Here is a 22,459-nt window from a genome sequence, read left to right as displayed (position 1 = left end):
GGGCGGCCATCTGCCTCGACCGGTTGGGGTGAGAGAGAGAGAGAGAGAGAGAGAGAGAGATGTAAGGAGAGAGAGATGTAAGGAGAGAGAGAGAGGGGAGGGAGGCAGCCTACACAATATACACACAGAGGTACAGACAGTGAAGGTAATATTGCTATAGACTAAATGAAAAATGGTACAGATATTTATAATAGTGTTAATGGTAACCATCGTAATGTTAATGATTATAATAACAATAATAACAATAAGACTAGCAACAATAGTTGTTGCAGTAGAGGTTGTCGAGCAGGAACACAGGGGCAGCAGGTGACCCGCAGCCACAGCTCCAGACTCCACAGCTCCAGAGCCAGAAAACCTGCAGGAAGTGATAGGAGAGAGGAGAGAGACGAGAAAGCACAAGACTACCAGAAAGGGGAGAAGTTGTGTTAGTAACATGCAATAATGGGATAAGATTGCATATAGAGGGAGAGAAAGTAGAGGAGAGAGGAGCTCATTGCATCATGGGAAATCCCCCGGCAGTCTAGGCCTATAGCAGCATAACTAAGGGATGGTTCAGGACTACCTGAGCCAGCCCTAACTATAAGCTTTATCAAAGAGGAAAGTCTTAAGCCTACTCTTAAATGTGGAGATGGTGTCTGCCTCCTGAACCCAAACTGGAACCTGGTTCCACAGGAGAGGAGCTTGATAGCTGAACGCTCTGGCTCCTAGTCTACTTTTGGAGACTCTAGGAACCACAAGTAACCCTGCATTCTGGGAGTGCAGTGCTCTGGTGGGGTAGTAAGGTACTATGAGCTCTTTAAGATAAGATGGTGCCTGACCATTAAGAGTTTTCGTATAACGGCGTTTCCTTGCCGTGGCGTTAAAGTTCGATGCTTTGCCGTAACACAGGAAGTTGTTGTAACTTAACTGTATATGCTCATATCTCTACCAAATTTCACACATTTGAGAAGGGTCACGCCCCGAACACATCTACACGCCAATATCCATTAATAATCATAGCGCACAGTGCTATGTAGTGCCACAAAAGGGACACAGGAAGTGACGAATAACACCTTTATGCAGCGTCCGAAGCGCGTAGCAAATTCATAGCCGCACCGGAAGAGCTCCAGAATATGCAACGCGCCCGCCTCACACCCAGACACGCAACAAGTACGAGGGCCCGCCCAACACTGCTTGCAGCTATAATTTCCAGATGAATTCTCCTTCATGAAATTTCTGAAAAGGCATAAATACAAATATTTTACTCTGGCGCTGATTAAAATATTTCTGTGATATATCACTCCCCAGGCTTGTCTTTAGGCATAGGAAGGATTAGACAAAACTGAAAAATTGCTGGCTTGTCAACACCCAGCTGCTGTGTTTATAAGCCTATCGAAAGCTCTCTGTTCATCAGCCGCTATCACATTTCATCGGAAAGCCATTTTAAGACCCCTGTGAATCATCCTCATTTTCCACACACGGATATCTACATCATGTGCACAGTTTATAGTCTGAGAAAGTTCCTGTCTGCAAAAAAGGGCTCACTTTTTTCTATGAAAAGACTGTCAAAGGTACACAACTCACTTAGCCAGCCCTGTCAGGCTACCTTTGGTGATGATGCGTTTGTCATTTCGACAGTGCTGGGAGGACTTTCTGACAGTTTTTCTGTGTGTGTGTGTGTGTGTGTGTGTGTGTGAGAGAGAGAGAGAGAAGCACACGGCTTTGGATTCACTGACTGTTTCTTTTTCCCCCAGAGACCTCATCAAGAAATTTCTGGTCATTGACCGAGCCAGACGGCTAGGCAACATGAAGGTGAGTTGGTTAGACTTCCTGCTTCTATGAACCACATGGCAGCTTACCATATTTCATACCTTCTGCAGGATGGGACAGGAAAAGGCCCACAGTGTGACTGAAGCTCCACATGCTTCCAATTAGTCAGAAATGAAGAGCGATGTACTGAAGGCTCATTTTGGACTTTTTAAGGGTTTTCACTCCCATCAGGAGGTATGAATGTCTGTGGGCACTTCTGTAAGATAGGGTCGCTGACTTGTAATTTAAATATTGTTTGTCCCAAATTAAGTTATGGAAATGTTTTCATGACTCAGTTATTGAGTCAGTTCACAACAACTTCAAGCTTTAGAAAAATCTAACTGAAACTGTCAAAGTTTAATGGAAAATTTAATAACCAATCCTACTGTTAGGATCAAATCTTTTTCATATCTACTATCTAAATCTAAAAGCAGATGGGTCACACTGGTAAAGAAACATGAAGTGAATTTGAAAGCTGGGCTGTTACTTTGATGTTCTCTCCTAATAGTTGAATTGTTAGCTTTACCTGAAACAGGGGTGCGCAAGAAGTTAAGAGTACCTAGGTCTCAGGGAGTTGGTATAAATCCATACATAAACAGCTCTAAATAGAGAATCGAATAACCAATTTAGCAACAAGAATTTCTCCCATTAGCAATTTGATCCCATACTCACCCTTCCCGTTAGAGCTTCAGCTGCTGCTTCATATGCAAAGTTAGAGGTTGTTCGTCTGGAGTGAATGATTTATATAGTGCCAAATCACAACAACAGTTATCTCACAGCACTTTTTATAAAAGAGCAGGTCTAGACCATACTCTGTGATGTTATTTACAGAAGCCCAGCAATTCCCACCAAGAGCAAGCACTAGGCGACAGAGGCAAGGAAAAACTTCCTTTTAAGAGGCAGAAACCTCGAGCAGAACCATGGCTCAGGGTGGGCGGCCATCTGCCTCGACCAGTTGGGGGTGAAGGAGAGAGAGAGAGAGGGCGAGAGAGAGAGAGAGAGGGATGGAAGGAGAGAGAGAGGGGAGGGAGGCAGCCTACACAATATACACACAGAGGTACAGACAGTAAAGGTGATGTTGCTGTAGACTAAATGAAAAATGGTACAGATAAATACAGTAATGTTTATGATAATAATCGTAATGTTAATGATTATAATTACAATAGGACTAGTAACAATAGTTAGCAGAGGGTGTCGAGTAGGAACACGGGGGCAGCGGGCGACTCGCAACCACAGATCCAGACCCCACAGCTCCAGAGCCAGAAACACCTGCAGGAAGTGATAGGAGGAGAGAGGAGAGGGACGAGAAAGCACAAGACTACCGGAAAGGGGAGAAGTCGAGTTAGTTACATGCATTAATGGGATGAGGTTGCATAGAGAGGGAGAGAAAGTAGAGGAGAGAGGAGCTCAGTGCATCATGGGAAGTCCCCATCCTCAGTCTAGGCCTATAGCAGCATAACTAAGGGATGGTTCAGGACTTACCTGAGCCAGCCCTAACTATAAGCTTTATCAAAGAGGAAAGTCTTAAGCGTACTTTTAAATGTGGAGATGGTGTCTGCCTACTGAACCCAAACTGGAACCTGGTTCCACAGGAGAGGAGCTGGTGCTGGAGGCCAGGGCGATGCCATCCAGGGAAACTATATCTTTAGATAATGCGTCACGGAGGTGCTTGGGCCCCAGAACAATAACTTGAGTTTTATCTCAGTTTAACATTAGAAAATTACAGGCCATCCAGGTTTTAACATCCTGAAGGCACATTTGAAGTTTAGCTAACTGATTAATTTCATCTGGCTTGATTGATAGATATAACTGAGTATCATCTGCATAACAATGAAAGTTTATGGAATATTTCCTGATAATATTGCCTAAAGGAAGCATATATAAAGTGAACAGGATTGGTCCGAGGACAGATCCTTGTGGAACACCATGACTAACTGTGGCGTGCATGGAGGACTCATCGTTAACATGTACAAACTGAAATCGATCTAATAAATAGGACTTAAACCAGCTTAGAGCGATTCCTTTAATGCCAATGAAATGACCCAGTCTCTGTAATAGGATCTGATGGTCAATGGTGTAAAAATGCAGCACTAAGATCTAGTAAAACCAGTACAGAGACAAGTCCTTTGTCTGATGCAATGAGGAGGTCATTAGTAATTTTCACCAGTGCTGTCTCTGTGCTATGAACTCTAAATCCTGACTGAAAATCCTCAAATAAACTATTGCTCTGTAGAAAGTCACACAGCTGTTTAGCAACTGCTTTCTCCAGGATCTTAGAGAGAAATGGAAGGTTAGATATAGGTCTATAGTTGGCTAAAACATCTGGATCAAGTTTGGGGTTTTTCAGAAGAGGTTTAATTACAGCTACTTTAAAGTACTGTGGTACATAGCCTGTTGATAAAGATAGATTGATCATATCTAGTATAGAAGTGCGGACTAAGGGTAAAACTTCTTTAATCAGCCTAGTCGGGATAGGGTCTAAGAGGCAGGTTGATGTTTTAGATGAAGAAATTATTGAAGTTAGTTGGTAAAGATTGAGGGAAGCAAAGCAGTCTAAACATATCTGGTTTTACAGCTGTTTCTAAGGTTCCTGAGTTTAGAGATAAGTCGGTGCCAGTTGAGGGCAGGTCTTGGTGAATTTTGTTTCTAATAGTTAGAATTTTATCATTAAAGAAGCTCATGAAGTCGTAACTACTGAGAGCTATGGGAATACTTGGCTCAATAGAGCTGTGACTCTCTGTCAGCCTGGCTACAGTGCTGAAAAGAAAGAAACCTTTTTTCCTCTATTAATGACGAGTACGCTCCTCTGGCATTACGGAGGGCCTTCCTATAAGTTTTAAGACTATCTTGCCAAATTAAACGAGAATTTTCCAGTTTGGTGGAACGCCAATTCCTCTCAAGTTTCCGCGATATTTGCTTTAATTTGCGAGTTTCAGTATTATACCATGGATCTAACCGTCTTTGTTTTATTATTTTCTTTTACACCTACAGAGTCGAGTGTCATTCGCAGCGAGCCTGCAGCACTATCAACAAGATGATTGATTTGGGAGGGACTGAAATTAACATAGGAATCCTCCGTTACTTTGTGATCTGATTATGAATTTAGAGCTGATGGAATCGCATCCTTAAATTTAGCTACAGCACTATCAGACAGACATCTTGTATACAAATTTAACACCAAATTGCATTGGTTCCTCTTAAACCTCACAGAGAAGGCCTGAAATTCGGAAGAAAAGCATTTTGACTAATTTCACTGTGTACAGCCTGAGGAATTTGAGAGACATTTTTTTTTGTCATCTCTTGGAAGACTTGCACAGTATCTATGTTTTACTGGGAGCCCGCCACTTCATCACTCATCAATGGGGGCTGTGTAGATTCCCATTCAAACTGGAGAAGTGGAGCGTTTCACTTAACATTAGCGAAAGGAGCGGGAGACTTGAGAGGTACTCTCAATAAAACAAATACTTCTCTAAACCCAGTCATTAACTCCACATAATCCCAGACAAGATAGAAATTTGTGGCTGCCAATATTTCTCTGCAGAGCAGTCACATAGCTCATTAACACAACACTGATGCTGTGTGCTGATGTATGGAAGCTGGACTGTGCCACTATAATAATGACAGTGTTTAATTACAATCAACTGATAAATTATTAGGGCCCGAGCACGAACTGTGCTAGGTCCCTATTGAAACTGTAAAGATTATTATTTTTTTAGGGACCGAGCAAGATTTTTTTTTGTTTTTCTTTTTTCTGCAAAGTAAGCTCAATGTTGGGGGCCTAAACATACCCGAAAACTCACCAAACTTTGCACATATGTCAGAAGTGGTGAAAATTTTTGTATTTTATGGGTTTCGCGCATGGGAGAGGCAACATGACTCGCTAGCGCCACCTAGAAAATTGGAAAAAATTAGCCCCTTGTTCACGTTCAACCTACATGCACGAAATTTTCTGGGGACATGTATCATAAGAAACCATATCCTAAACTCAACAGGAAGTCGGCCATTTTGAATTTTATGGTCATTTTTGGATGATTTACACACTCCGTACTTTAACGAACTCCTCCTAGGGATTTAGTCGGACCGACTTCAGATTTCTACTGTGCCTTCTAAAGGCATTGACGATGAAAAGTTGTGCTATTTGCGAGTTTTCGTCAATGGGCGTGTCTGTGGCATCGATGATTCGCCATGAAAAGACTTCAGTGTACATGCTCACATTTGCACCCAACTGTACATGTAGGATGAGAGTCCCGCCCTGAACACATGTACATGCCGACATTCACCCACAGTCATAGCACCACCTGCTGGCAACAGGAAGTGACCTTTCTTCTTGAGGCTTTTTTGTGCGTCTTGATATGATACATGTCCCGTTCGTTAAAGTACAGAGTGTGTAAATCATCCAAAATTTGACGTAAAATTCAAAATGGCCGACTTCCTGTTGGTTTTAGGCTATGGCTCCAAGAGACTTTTTTGTGCGTCTGGACAAGATACACGTACCACAGAAAATTTGTGCACGTAGGTGAAACGTGCGGCGGGGGGCTGCTTCGTTAAAGGTCACTTTCTGTTGCCAGCAGGTGGCGCTATGACTGTGGGTGAATGTCGGCATGTACATGTGTTCAGGGCGGGACTCTCATCCTACATGTACAGTTTGGTCCAGATGTGAGCATATACACTGAAGTTACAACAACTTCCTGTTTCATAGCGAATCATCGACGCCACAGACACGCCCTTTGACGAAAACTCGCAAATAGCACAACTTTTCATCGTCAATGCCTTTAGAAGGCACAGCAGAAATTTGACTTCGATCCGACTAAATCCCTAGGAGGAGTTCGTTAAAGTACAAAGTGTGTAAATCATCCAAAAATGGCCGTAAAATTCAAAATGGCCGACTTCCTGTTGACTTTAGGTTATGGGTTCTTGAGGCTTTTTTGTGCGTCTTGATATGATACATGTCCCCAGAAAATTTCGTACATGTAGGTTGAACGTGAACGAGGGGCTAATCTTTTCCAATTTTCTAGGTGGCGCTAGCGAGTCATTTTGCCACGCCCATGTGCGAAACTTGTAGAATACGAAATTTTTCACCGGTTCTGACATGTTTGCAAATTTTGGTGAGTTTTCGAGTATGTTTAGGCCATGTCATTTGGGCCTACTTTGCAGAAAAAAATAAATAAATAAAAAAAATGCGAGCAAATTCAATAGGGACCTCGCACGGTCGTGCTCGGGCCCTAATAATCCGAGCAAATTCAATAGGGACCTCACACGGTCGTGCTCGGGCCCTAAATAATCCGAGCAAATTCAATAGGGACCTCACACGGTCGTGCTCAGGCCCGAATTAAAGCTGCAAACAGCGTTGGGCGGGCCCTCGCACTTGTAGCGCGTCCGCGCGTGAGCCGGCCGAGTTGCATATTCTGGAGCTCTGCCGGTGCGGCTGTGAATTTCCTACGCGGTTCCGACGTCTCATGAAGGTGTTATATGTCACTTCCTGTGTCCCCTATGTGGAGCTACATAGCACTTGCCGCTATGAATATAAATCGGTATTGGCGTGTAGATGTCTGCGGGGTGGGAGAGTTATCAAGCACGTAAAGTTTGTTTCAGATGTGAGCATGTACACTGAACAATAAAATAAATTCCTTTTGTATTTCCCTGCCTTGTTGTTTATGTGTACATACAGTGGAAGAATGTGAGAACAGCACACATTTCATCGTTACTGTGTGTTAGAGCATGGGAGAACAGTGGATACTTGTAATACAGCCCACAACCCTAATACTGTGTAACTATAACAAGTAGAGAACAGAAGAAAAAGATGTTCTTTCTTTACAACTGTCTGCATAGCTTATTCATATTGTGTAATGAATGAAAATAAATAGGCCTACTAGGCTCCTCTCTACTTTGACATTTAAGATTAGCTTGTTTGATCCACCTTCATACACATGTGACATTACTGTACAACTTGAGAAAGGTGAGTTGTTTTCTGCTCCAGCCTGCCTAAAAGAAAAGCGTTTTTGGGATTAAATGGACTTTATTAGCTGCTGCAGTGCAGGATGAACTCAGAACAGACCCATTTCTCACCTTATTATTCTAAATCATGCAACGAAGAAGAAGAAATGCATAATAAATCCTGGGACAAAATCTGTCCACAAATACTGTACACCATGTAGTCTAATGAACAAGACTTGTGTTATAGCTGACTTGGGCAGTGAAATGTTTAATTTTTTTAATTCATGTGGTCATAGTTGTCCACAACTCAAATCAGAATATTAAAGCTGCAAGCAGCGTTGGGCGGGCCCTCGCACTTGTAAGCGCGTCCGCGTTTGAGCCGGCCGAGTTGCATATTCTGGAGCTCTGCCGGTGCGGCTGTGAATTTGCAACGCGGTTATGACGCCGCATGAAGGTGTTATATGTCACTTCCTGTGTCCCCTATGTGGAGCTACATAGCACTTGCCACTATGAATATAAATCGGTATTGGCGTGTAGATGTCTGCGGGGTGGGAGAGTTATCAAGCACGTAAAGTTTGTTTCAGATGTGAGCATGTACATTGAACAATAATGTAACCAAACAATAAAATAAATTTCTTTTATATTTCCCTGCCTTGTTGTTTATGTGTACATACAGAGGAAGAATGTGAGAACAGCACACATTTCATCGTTACTGTGTGTTAGAGCATGGGAGAACAGTGGATACTTTTAATACAGCCCACACCCCTAATACTGTGTAACTATAACAAGTAGAGAACAGAAAAAAGATGTTCTTTCTTTACAACTGTCTGCATAGCTTATTCATAATGTGTAATGAATGAAAATAAATAGGCCTACTAGGCTCCTCTCTACTTTGACATTTAAGATTAGCTTGTTTGATCCACCTTCATACACATGAGACATTACTGTACAACTTGAGAAAGGTGAGTTGTTTTCTGCTCCAGCCTGCCTAAAAGAAAAGCGTTTTGGGGATTAAATGGACTTTATTAGCTGCTGCAGTGCAGGATGAACTCAGAATAGACCCATTTCTCACCTTATTATTCTAAATCATGCAACGAAGAAGAAGAAATGCATAATAAATCCTGGGACAAAATCTGTCCACAAATACTGTACAGCATGTAGTCTGATGAACAAGACTTGTGTTATAGCTGACTTGGTCAGTGAAATGTTTTTTTAATTCATGTGGTCATAGTTGTCCACAACTCAAATCAGAATATAAGAAGAAATGTTTTATACCACCTCAAGAAGGCTTCCTATCAGAAAGGTAGGAAAACTCGCAAATAGCACAACTTTTCATCTTCAATGCCTTTAGAAGGCACAGCACAAATTTGAAGTCGGTCGGACTAAATCCCTAGGAGTAATTCGTTAAAGTACGAAGTGTGTAAATCATCCAAAATTTTACGTAAAATTTAAAATGGCCGACTTCCTGTTGGGTTTAGGCTATGGCTCCAAGAGACTTTTTTGTGCGTCTGGACACGATACACGTACCACAGAAAATTTGTGCACGTAGGTGAAACGTGCGGCGGGGGCTGCTTCGTTAAAAGTCACTTCCTGTTGCCAGCAGGTGGCGCTAAGACTGTGGGTAAATGTCGGCGTGTACATGTGTTCAGGGCGGGACTCTCATCCTACATGTACACTTTGGTCCAGATGTGAGCATGTACACTGACGTTACAACAACTTCTGTGTCATGGCGAAGAGTTAATCTTTGATGCCACGCCACGGACACGCCCATTGACGAAAACTCGCAAATAGCACAACTTTTCATCTTCAATGCCTTTAGAAGGCACAGCACAAATTTGAAGTCAGTCCGACTAAATCCCTAGGAGGAGTTCGTTAAAGTACGAAGTGTGTGAATCATCCAAAATTTGACGTAAAATTCAAAATGGCCGACTTCCTATTAGGTTTAGGCTATGGCTCCAAGAGACTTTTTTGTGCGTCTGGACAAGATACACGTACCACAGAAAATTCGTGCACGTAGGTGAAACGTGCAACGGGGGCTGCTTCGTTAAAGGTCACTTTCTGTTGCCAGCAGGTGGCGCTATGACTGTGGGTGAATGTCGGCATGTACATGTGTTCAGGGCGGGACTCTCATCCTACATGTACAGTTTGGTCCAGATGTGAGCATGTACACTGAAGTTACAACAACTTCCTGTTTCATAGCGAATCATCAACGCCACGGACACGCCCATTGACGAAAACTCGCAAATAGCACAACTTTTCATCGTCAATGCCTTTAGAAGGCACAGCAGAAATTTGACGTTGATCCGACTAAATCCCTAGGAGGAGTTCGTTAAAGTACGAAGTGTGTAAATCATCCAAAAATGGCCGTAAAATTCAAAATGGCCGACTTCCTGTTGACTTTAGGGTATGGGTTCTTGAGGCTTTTTTGTGCGTCTTGATACGATACATGTCCCCAGAAAATTTCGTACATGTAGGTTGAACGTGAACGAGGGGCTAATCATTTCCAATTTTCTAGGTGGCGCTAGCGAGTCATTTTGCCACGCCCATGTGCGAAACTTGTAGAATACGAAATTTTTCACCGGTTCTGACATCTTTGCAAATTTTGGTGAGTTTTCGAGTATGTTTAGGCCATGTCATTTGGGCCTACTTTGCAGAAAAAAAAAAAAAAAAAAAATATATATATATATATAATCCGAGCAGATTCAATAGGGACCTCGCACGGTCGTGCTCGGGCCCTAAATATATATAATCCGAGCAAATTCAATAGGGACCTCACACGGTCGTGCTCGGGCCCTAAAAATATATATAATCCGAGCAAATTCAATAGGGACCTCGCACGGTCGTGCTCGGGCCCTAATAATAATCCGAGCAAATTCCTGGACCTCACACGGTCGTGCTCGGGCCCTAATAATAATCTTAGCAAATTCAATAGGGACCTCACACGGTCGCGCTCGGGCCCTAATAATCTGAGCAAATTCAATAGGGACCTCGCACAGTCGTGCTCGGGCCCTAAAAAATATAATCTTAGCAAATTCAATAGGGACCTCACACGGTCGTGCTCGGGCCCTAAAAAAAATATATATATATATGTAATCTTAGCAAATTCAATAGGGACCTCACACGGTCGTGCTCGGGCCCTAATAATCTTAGCAAATTCAATAGGGACCTCACACGGTCGTTCTCGGGCCCTAAATATAATCTTAGCAAATTCAATAGGGACCTCACACGGTCGTGCTCGGGCCCTAATAATCTTAGAAAATTCAATAGGGACCTCGCACGGTCGTGCTCGGGCCCTAAATATATATATATATATATATATATATATATATAATCTCAGCAAATTCAATAGGGACCTCACACGGTCGTGCTCGGGCCCTAAATAATCTTAGCAAATTCAATAGGGACCTCACACGGTCGTGCTCGGGCCCTAAATATATATAATCTTTGCAAATTCAATAGGGACCTCGCACGGTCGTGCTCGGGCCCTAATAATCTTAGCAAATTCAATAGGGACCTTGCACGGTCGTGCTCGGGCCCTAAATATATAATATTTACAAATTCAATAGGGAACTCGCACGGTCGTGCTCGGGCCCTAATAACAAAGACTCCCAGATACACCACAATGCAAACGCGGAAGATCCCGACCCAAATGCCAGTTGACAACGTAATGCCGACGGAACGCAAGAAGCGTAACCCGTGGAAGAGCAGCGCCTGGACCGTCGCCCCCCACCCACCCAGCACCCCACTGCCGCACAGCAAACAACCAAAACGCCCAAATGCCACGCAATCATCAACACCAATGCACAAGTGACGAGCCCAACGCGCACACTGTGCGAGCATGGCGACACCCAATGCCCAGCAGCCCCCCGCCAATCCCGCGTGCAAGGTCGGGCAAACGAGAGAGAGCAAGCGGAATAACACGACAGCGAAAGCCAGCGGAGAGAAACACCAGCAGCAAGTCCCAGCCCGGCAGCAAACGCGCCGCACAGGTCACCGTGCACCCGCCAATAAAAGTCCGCCGTCCCCCCAACCGCTGGAAAAAAACTAAGGCCGCCGGCGCCAGCCGACATCCCCCATGCCCAGCACGCCCCCCGGCCGCTGTGCAACACCAGCCAAACCAGCAACGAGGCAAAATCAACCACCTCAGCTGCATGCCACCACCAACCCACCCACCCGTCAAGGGCCGAGAAGTCCAGGCACAAGCCCAGAACAAACCGGAGCACAGACCTGCCCCAGTGTAAAGTGCAATTTATATTTCTGCGTCAAATCGACGGCGTAGGCTACGGGGCTACGCAGAGGCTACGCCATCGCCTGATGTGCACCACCTCAAAAATGTAACTACACGTCGAGTCGACGCGGACCATATGTGATTGGTCGGCTGGGTAGCCTCGTAATGCCTCCGAGCCGACTGGAAGTATCCCACGCTTTGAAGTAACATTTATTAGCGTCCAAAACGTCGGCTGTAACTGAGTGAATCAATATATTTGACCGTCGCAACCCCAGAATGTGATCCATTCGGTCGGTAACATTTGAAAAGGCTACACCAGCCGCATGTATACAATTTTACCCCCATTTACGTTAGCGAAGCACTAAACCAGAAGTTAGCCTGCTCGGCCGGCAAAAGTCAACACATTGGACGCTGTAGCGCTACTGCTGACTAGCGTTTGGGGGTGTAATTGCAGAATGATGGACACACCTATGCACAAGTATAAATGCATGGCTATGTGCGTAGCCTATGGCGTAGGTACGCACGTAGACCCTACGCAGGAGTATACAGTGCCTTGCGAAAGTATTTGGCCCCCTTGAACTTTTCGACCTTTTGCCACATTGCAGGCTTCAAACATAAAGATATAAAACTGTAATTTTTTGTGAAGAACCAACAACAAGTGGGACACAATCATGAAGTGGAACGAAATTTATTGGATATTTCAAACTTTTTTAACAAATAAAAAACTGAAAAATTGGGCGTGCAAAATTATTCAGCCCCCTTAAGTCAGCTCCTGCTGACGTATTGCGGTAAGCGTGTCGACTCATTTCCGTTTCCGGTGCTTGTGTGTTGGTACCGTGTTGTTGCTCTCGCTAAATAACAGTTACATTTGTTTGATTACAGCGGCCAACTGTTCGCTAAACACTTATTCTTTACAGTAATTTTGCCTAAGCACTCACAGTTCTTTCCATCTTTTAGTGACTGCTGTTCAATCTCATAGTTGTTCTAAAGTTTTGGTAACTGACGCTACAGTAATTTAGCTTAGCCGTTAGCAACTTTAGCTTAGCAGCTAGCGATGGCTTCTCCTTCTCCCTCTCTCTCTCCTACTTTCTCCTGCTCGGTGTGTCAGATGTTTAGTTACTCCTCTGCCTCCTTTAGCGGTAATGGTACATGTAATAAGTGTAGTTTATTTATAGACATGGAGGCGAGGCTCAGTGATTTAGAAGTCCGGCTCCGCACCTTGGTAGATCAGTCTTTAGCTACTGTAGCTAGCCAGTCCCCGGTAGTCGGTGCGGAACGGCCTGAGTTAGCCTCTGGTAGCCGTCCTCCGGCATCCCCTGTGCAGCCAGGAAAGGGGGGCTGGGTGACTGTCCGAAGGAGGAATAGTCGTAAGCATTCAAAGTCCACGGGGCATCATCAACCTGTTCACGTTTCTAACAGATTTTCCCCACTCAGCGACACACCCGCTGAGAAACCAACTCTGATCATTGGCAGCTCCATTTTGAGAAACGTGAAGTTAGCGAAGCCAGCGGCCATAGTTAAGTGCATCCCTGGGGCCAGAGCGGGCGACATTGAGTCTTATTTGAAACTGCTGGCTAAGGATAAACGTAAATACAGTAAGATTGTTATTCACGTCGGCGGTAATGACTCCCGGTTACGCCAATCGGAGGTCACTAAGATTAATGTTGAGTCGGTGTGTACATATGCAAAAACAATATCGGACACCGTAGTTTTCTCTGGACCCCTGCCAAATCTGACCAGTGATGACATGTATAGCCGCATGTCGTCATTCCGCCGCTGGTTGTCGAGGTGGTGTCCAGCAAACGATGTGGGCTTTGTTGATCATTGGCAGACTTTCTGGGGAAGACCTGGTCTGATCCGGAGAGACGGCATCCATCCCACTTGGGAAGGAGCAGCTCTCATTTCTAGAAATCTGGCCAAGTTTATTAGTGGACCAAATCCATGACAACCCAGAGTTGAGACCAGGAGGCAGAGTCGCAGTTTAACACACTTCTCTGCCCTTCTTTTTCAGCAGTTACCCACCCAAAACCCTACGCAGAGTCGCAGTCTAACACACTTCTCTGCTCCTCCATTTCAGGAGTTACTTAGTGAAAATCCTATAGTGACGGTGTCTGCCCCCCGACCATCGAAATTATTTAAAAAGGTAAACAGAAGAGGAGCTGTGCATAAAAACCTCATAAAAATTAAAACCACAAGAGCAATAGTGCAAACGAATAGGAGAGTTAAATGTGGACTCTTAAACATCAGATCTCTCTCTTCTAAAGGTGTACTAGTAAATGAACTAATATCAGATTATGATATTGATTTATTTGGTCTTACTGAAACCTGGCTGGGTGATGGAGAATATGTTAGCCTAAATGAATCCACCCCTCCCAGTCATATTAATACTCACATTCCTCGAGGCACAGGCCGAGGAGGTGGAGTTGCAGCTATCTTCGACTCTAGCCTACTAATCAGCTCTAAACCTAAACTAAACTATAACTCATTTGAAAGTCTTGTTCTTAGTCTTTCGCACCCAAGTTGGAAATCACTGCAACCAATTCTTTTTGTTATAGTGTACCGAGCACCTGGCCCGTACTCTGAATTCTTATCTGAATTTGCAGAGTTTTTGTCAACTTTAGTCCTTAAAACGGACAAAGTTATTATTGTAGGAGATTTTAATATTCATGTGGATGTTGAGAATGACAGCTTTAGTACTGCGTTTATCTCTCTGTTAGATTCCATCGGCTTCTCTCAGAGTGTTCATGAACCGACTCACTGTTTTAACCACACCCTCGACCTTGTTTTGGTGTATGGTATTGAAATTGAACATTTAGTGGTGTTCCCACAGAATCCCTCTTTATCCGACCACTGTTTGATAACTTTTGAGTTTGTATTGCTGAACTACTCGCCATTGGGCAAAAATTTCTATACAAGATGTCTGTCTGATAGTGCCATAGCTAAATTTAAGGATGCGATTCCATCAGCTCTAAATACATTATCTAGTCACAAAGTAACGGAGGACTCCTATGCTAATTTCAGTCCCTCCCAAATCGATCATCTTGTTGATAGTGCTGCAGGCTCGCTGCGAATGACACTCGACTCTGTAGCCCCTCTAAAAAAGAAAATACTAAAACAAAGACGGTTAGCTCCATGGTATAATACTGAAACTCGCAAATTAAAGCAAATATCACGGAAACTTGAGAGGAATTGGCGTTCTACCAAAGTGGAAAATTCTCGTTTAATTTGGCAAGATAGTCTTAAAACTTATAGGAAGGCCCTCCGTAATGCCAGAGCAGCGTACTACTCGTCATTAATAGAGGAAAATAGGAACAACCCAAAGTTTCTTTTCAGCACTGTAGCCAGGCTGACAGAGAGTCACAGCTCTATTGAGCCAAGTATTCCCATAGCTCTCAGTAGTTACGATTTCATGAGCTTCTTTAATGATAAAATTCTAGCTATTAGAGACAAAATTCACCAAGACCTGCCCTCAATTGGCACCGACTTATCTCTTAACTCAGGAACCTTAGAAACAGCTGTAGAACCAGATACATGTTTAGACTGTTTTGCTTCCCTCAATCTTTACCAACTAACTTCAATAATTTCTTCATCTAAACCATCAACCTGCCTCTTAGACCCCATCCCGACTAGGCTGCTTAAAGATGTTTACCCTTAGTCAGCACCTCTATACTAGATATGATCAATCTATCTTTATCAACAGGCTATGTACCACAGTACTTTAAAGTAGCTGTAATTAAACCTCTTCTGAAAAAGCCCAAACTTGATCCGGATGTTTTAGCCAACTATAGACCTATATCTAACCTTCCATTTCTCTCTAAGGTTCTGGAGAAAGCAGTTGCTAAACAGCTGTGTGACTTTCTACAGAGCAATAGTTTATTTGAGGATTTTCAGTCAGGATTTAGAGCTCATCATAGCACAGAGACAGCACTGGTGAAAATTACTAACGACCTCCTTATTGCATCAGACAAAGGACTTGTCTCTGTACTGGTTTTATTAGATCTTAGTGCTGCATTTGATACCATTGACCATCAGATCCTATTGCAGAGACTGGAATATTTCATTGGCATTAAAGGAACCGCTCTAAGCTGGTTTAAGTCCTATTTATCAGATCGATTTCAGTTTGTACATGTTAACGATGAGTCCTCCATGCATGCCAAAGTTAGTCATGGAGTTCCTCAAGGATCTGTCCTCGGACCAATCCTCTTCACTTTATATATGCTTCCTTTAGGCAATATTATCAGGAAACATTCCATAAGCTTTCATTGTTATGCAGATGATACTCAGTTATATCTATCGATCAAGCCAGATGAAACTCATCAGTTAGCTAAACTTCAAATGTGCCTTCAGGATGTTAAAACCTGGATGACCTGTAATTTTCTCATGTTAAACTCAGATAAAACTGAAGTTATTGCTCTGGGGCCTAAGCACCTCCGTGACGCATTATCTAAAGATATAGTTTCCCTGGATGGCATCGCCCTGGCCTCCAGCACCACTGTGAGGAATCTTGGAGTTATCTTTGATCAGGACATGTCGTTTAAGTCTCACATTAAGCAAATTTCAAGGACCGCCTTTTTTCACCTACGTAATATTGCGAAAATCAGGAACATCCTGTCTAAAAATGATGCAGAAAAACTAGTCCATGCATTTGTTACTTCTAGGCTGGATTACTGCAATTCCTTATTATCAGGCTGCTCGAAAAAGTCCATTAAGACTCTTCAGCTGATCCAGAATGCTGCAGCACGTGTTCTGACAGGAACCAGGAAAAGAGATCACATTTCTCCTGTTTTAGCTTCTTTGCATTGGCTTCCAGTAAAATCCAGAATAGAATTTAAAATCATTCTTCTTACCTACAAAGCTCTTAATGGTCAGGCACCATCTTATCTTAAAGAGCTCATAGTACCTTACTACCCCACCAGAGCACTGCGCTCCCAGAATGCAGGGTTACTTGTGGTTCCTAGAGTCTCCAAAAGTAGACTAGGAGCCAGAGCGTTCAGCTATCAAGCTCCTCTCCTGTGGAACCAGGTTCCAGTTTGGGTTCAGGAGGCAGACACCATCTCCACATTTAAGAGTAGGCTTAAGACTTTCCTCTTTGATAAAGCTTATAGTTAGGGCTGGCTCAGGTAGTCCTGAACCATCCCTTAGTTATGCTGCTATAGGCCTAGACTGCCGGGGGATTTCCCATGATGCACTGAGCTCCTCTCTCCTCTACTTTCTCTCCCTCTGTATGCAACCTTATCCCATTATTGCATGTTACTAACACAACTTCTCCCCTTTCTGGTAGTCTTGTGTTTCTCGTCTCTCTCCTCTCTCCTATCACTTCCTGCAGGTTTTCTGGCTCTGGAGCTGTGGAGTCTGGAGCTGTGGCTGCGGGTCACCTGCTGCCCCCGTGTTCCTGCTCGACACCCTCTGCTGCAACGACTATTGTTGCTAGTCTTATTGTTATTATTGTTATTATAATCATTAACATTACGATGGTTACCATTAACACTATTATAAATATCTGTACCATTTTTCATTTAGTCTATAGCAACATTACCTTCACTGTGTGTACCTCTGTGTGTATATTGTGTAGGCTGCCTCCCTCCCTCTCTCTCTCCTTACATCTCTCTCTCCTTACTCTCTCTCTCTCTCCTTACATCTCTCTCTCCTTACATCTCTCTCTCTCTCTTACTCTCTCTCTCTCTCTCTCTCACCCCAACCGGTCGAGGCAGATGGCCGCCCACCCTGAGCCATGGTTCTGCTCGAGGTTTCTGCCTCTTAAAAGGAAGTTTTTCCTTGCCTCTGTCGCCTAGTGCTTGCTCTTGGTGGGAACTGTTGGGCTTCTGTAAATAACATCACAGAGTACGGTCTAGACCTGCTCTTTTATGAAAAGCGCTGTGAGATAACTGTTGTTGTGATTTGGCGCTATATAAATAAAATTGAATTGAATTGAATTGAATTAAGTTAATACTTTGTAGCGCCACCTTTTGCTGCGATTACAGCTGTAAGTCGCTTGGGGTACGTCTCTATCAGTTTTGCACATCGAGAGACTGAAATTTTTGCCCATTCCTCCTTGCAAAACAGCTCGAGCTCAGTGAGGTTGGATGGAGAGAGTTTGTGAACAGCAGTTTTCAGTTCTTTCCACAGATTCTCGATTGGATTCAGGTCTGGACTTTGACTTGGCCATTCTAACACCTGGATATGTTTATTTGTGAACCATTCCAGTGTAGATTTTGCTTTATGTTTTGGATCATTGTCTTGTTGGAAGACAAATCTCCGTCCCAGTCTCAGGTCTTTTGCAGACTCCATCAGGTTTTCTTCCAGAATGGTCCTGTATTTGGCTCCATCCATCTTCCCATCAATTTTAACCATCTTCCCTGTCCCTGCTGAAGAAAAGCAGGCCCAAACCATGATGCTGCCACCACCATGTTTGACAGTGGGGATGGTGTGTTCAGGGTGATGAGCTGTGTTGCCTTTACGCCAAACATAATGTTTTGCATTGTTGCCAAAAAGTTTGATTTTGGTTTCATCTGACCAGAGCACCTTCTTCCACATGTTTGGTGTGTCTCCCAGGTGGCTTGTGGCAAACTTTAAACGAGACTTTTTATGGATATCTTTAAGAAATGGCTTTCTTCTTGCCACTCTTCCATAAAGGCCAGATTTATGCAGTATACGACTGATTGTTGTCCTATGGACAGAGTCTCCCACCTCAGCTGTAGATCTCTGCAGTTCATCCAGAGTGATCATGGGCCTCTTGGCTGCATCTCTGATCAGTCTTCTCCTTGTAAGAGCTGAAAGTTTAGAGGGACGGCCGGGTCTTCGTAGATTTGCAGTGGTCTGATACTCCTTCCATTTCAATATTATCGCTTGCACAGTGCTCCTTGGGATGTTTAAAGCTTGGGAAATCTTTTTGTATCCAAATCCGGCTTTAAACTTCTCCACAACAGTATCTCGGACCTGCCTGGTGTGTTCCTTGTTCTTCATGATGCTCTCTGCGCTTTAAACGGACCTCTGAGACTATCACAGAGCAGGTGCATTTATACGGAGACTTGATTTCATACAGGTGTATTCTATTTATCATCATTAGTCATTTAGGTCACATTGGATCATTCAGAGATCCTCACTGAACTTCTGGAGAGAGTTTGCTGCACTGAAATTAAAGGGGCTGAATAATTTTGCACGCCCAATTTTTCAGTTTTTTATTTGTTAAAAAGGTTTGAAATATCCAATAAATTTCGTTCCACTTCATGATTGTGTCCCACTTGTTGTTGATTCTTCACAAAAAATTACAGTTTTATATCTTTATGTTTGAAGCCTGAAATGTGGCAAAAGGTCGAAAAGTTCAAGGGGGCCGAATACTTTCGCAAGGCACTGTAAATGTGCCTTAATGCTTTGTCATGTTTAGCAAGTGTGAGCTGTGGGGCTCAGTGTTTGTGTTGGACAATATATCTGTATACAGCCGTGTGTTCTGTTTCAGAACGGTGCTGATGATGTGAAGAAGCATCGCTGGTTCAAGACAATTGACTGGGAGGCAGTTATTCTGAGGAAACTGAAGGTGAGAGACATTTTCAGAAGTGTTAAATTTAGTCTCTGCTTTCATGACTGAAAATCAGTTCAATTTATAATTCAGCAGTTTGTGACTGGTCCATGGAACTTGCCTGGCATCGGCAGACAAATTTGAAATGCTCATATTTAATTTCCAAGGGTGTCATCAGCAGGTGCAGACCAAAATGCCTCTGGATGCAATTGGATAGACATACAACCAATCAGAGCAACAAGATTGCAGCCTGGTCACAAACTTTATGAAATTACAGCAACTGTTCACAAAAATGTGTTTCTAAAAGCTTTTGAAGCAGGAAACAGAATCTTGATTCATATATTAGCATGGCTTCAACCAGTCAAACAGTCAGTTAAACTGTTGTGATTGGATGGATGGGTGGAAATCTGTCTGAACGGGAGAGGGGCCAGACAGATCTGCCAGAGTGAATGAAACGAAAATGAGCTCGCAGATTCAACCGGCTCGCAGATTCGACTGGTTCCCAGGATACAGTGTAGACTTATCAGTTAAATTTTCCATTAAAAAAATCTTGAATTCAAATTTCAAAAAAAAAAAAAGTTTTAAATCCGATAAAAAAAATATAATTAAAATTAAGATTTTGAAATAATTTAGTCTGGTGGATAAAATAAAGCCATACATGGCTCTCAGGCTTTATGTCTTTCTTTTTTTACATGCTATTTGTAGATGCGCCCTTATGTCCGTCGTATGCATGTAGTAGAAAGATGGAGTATAACGTAACAGGAGCTAATGGAAGCAGATGAATGCCGTTTAGAGACCAACGGATGAACCACTGCTAAAAAAAAAGTTTGAAAGATGGTTGTATTGGATATTCTGTATGGCTTTGAAAGTTTGCTTGGACTTGGATACAGTCACCAGACAATGGTTTCTGGTTGAGGAAACGGTGCGTTTTTCTGCCATTTGGACCTTTCAAGCTAACGTGAGGGCACATTAAGAAACAATCAGATTTTGTGTTCTTTCTGAAACAGATAATTACATCTGGGTCATAGCTTACAGCTCCCTAGGCTATGTTTTTAGCATCTTATACTATTGTCGCTACATCCTGCACCCTCGATACTGGGCATGTACAGCTCTCAACAGATATGAGAAGGTTAGCTAGTCCCAAACCCTATCCTAGATCATTACTACAACTAGTGCTCACTTTGGTGGAGACTCCCTTTTGTGTTTTAACAGAGGAACTACACTTTCAGATGCACAGCTTTAAACCATTGCATAATCAACACATTACAGGCACACACATTTTCCTCGCCTTAAGCCCTGTTAGCTGCTTTTTTGTTAGAATTCCATTTCATTTGAGTGCTGTTAAAGTGGTCTTATTTAAATTCCATGCAAAGAATAAATCACCCTTATTAAGGACATTGCATCTACATGAACACAGTATTATATTAGTTGAGTTTATTTGTCAGGGAGAATGGTCATGATACAACAGTAAAGAGAAAAATGTTCCTCCACATCCAGCTAGCTTTACTATTTCAGACCTGCACTTGAACTTGTACTAAATGTTTCACTGTCTTCACAGCCTCCCATAGTTCCTAAAGTTTCCCACGAGGGGGACACCTCTAACTTTGATGTTTACCCAGAGGAAGACTGGAAGAAAGACCCTCCCGTGCCTCAAAAGGACTTAGAGATCTTCAAGAACTTCTGATCGCTCGGCTTGGTTATTTATTGATGGAGCATCCGGAGAATTGACACAACATATTATATAGTTACTGTTACAGGTACTATCATAGAGAAACACCTTATTTATCATAGCGGAGGAGTCACATTTTATCTGTAATAATGGTCTCCCCAAAGACAAACTCCAAATGATCAATACTGTGACATGTATCATACCACAGAAATGATTTGCTTTTTATATTTTTATTTATCTGACTAAAGTCAAACCTTTGCTGTTTTCATTTTTTTATCACGTTTTTTTCTCTGAGCCTTATCATGCAAAAAAATCTGGTTACTTTGAAACCAAAAGACTGTTACTTTCTAAAGAGAATAATCAGGTCTTTTTTTAATATGATCATGTTTCATTTTTTCTCTCTTTTTAAAATGCTCATGTAGTCATATTAATGTAACTCCAGACTGGTGCTGTAACTGTCAGCTGGCCTGTAGTCATTAATGTGCGGTGTTCCACTTGTTATACTGTATGGTGGTCATGAGTCAGACACTTTATTTGAAAATGCGTGACCAAGTGCACTTGTAAAAAGGTGCCTTACATCTCAGTTTGACAGGCATGATTTCTCGCAGTTACATAAATTTCACTTGAAGTAGTGCTTTCCTCAGCGCTCTGCACAGCGCTAATGGAAGTGAAATCATGTGAGGTGCTGTTGTGGAGAACAGGCTGCTGGATCTGCTGCCACATCTCTTGCTGTAAAGTTGTTGCTGTTGTGTTATTCCCTGCTGTAGGTCAACAATAGGTTTATTTACAGCCACAGGACGTAGTTATTACCATCAAGTCACAGCTGTTTTACAATTTAGACTTTCCCATGACCCTTTGTGCTCATTCACTTCACATATCATCATTATCATTGATGTCATGCTTTAAAGTCAAGTGAGGTGAAAGGCGCTGAGCATGGGACCTAATCAATATTTAACTTCCTACTGTATATAGCTACATCACAGTTGATCTAGTCAATATTCATCCACTTTCAGTTTACTTTGTAGTCCAGCTTTAAGTGGGTAATTCAGGACACTATTGGCCTTTAAAATAAACGTCATTTGATTTTGTTCACTGCCATTAAAATCCAAGTGATGATGTGATTTTTTTTTTCATTATAGAACTACTACCCAACTAACATTATCTCACAGGTGGATCTTTACACCACAAACAGGGCTGTGTTGGCGGGGGCGCGATTTTTCAGGTCCCGCTGACACCATGCAGCAGCTTTGGTCCTCTGTCAGTGGTCGCGCACAGAATGCTGCTGTGTGATCACATGTTCTGGCAGGGCTCAGAGCCCGGTGGA

General features: G+C 42.9%; 1 protein-coding gene across 1 annotated transcript in view; it reads left to right on the top strand.

Annotated features, from left to right (window-relative positions):
• Positions 1-22,256, top strand: part of prkx (protein kinase X-linked) — a gene marked incomplete at its 5' end in the record, with an annotated part of 55,787 nt that extends 33,531 nt beyond the window's left edge. The window contains 3 exon segments of the mRNA XM_038722640.1: positions 1,734-1,791; positions 19,407-19,484; positions 21,025-22,256. Coding sequence (XP_038578568.1) covers positions 1,734-1,791; positions 19,407-19,484; positions 21,025-21,150 — 262 coding nt within the window.
• Positions 22,257-22,459: the final 203 nt, after the last annotated feature.

The sequence above is a fragment of the Micropterus salmoides genome, unplaced genomic scaffold, assembly GCF_014851395.1.
Source record: "Micropterus salmoides isolate LMB-PRFRI ecotype aquatic unplaced genomic scaffold, ASM1485139v1 Ms_hic_scaffold_1, whole genome shotgun sequence".
Classification (NCBI taxonomy): Eukaryota; Metazoa; Chordata; class Actinopteri; order Centrarchiformes; family Centrarchidae; genus Micropterus; species Micropterus salmoides.
Note: the sequence above shows the minus strand (reverse complement) of the source record. Positions and strands in the feature narration are given on the sequence as shown.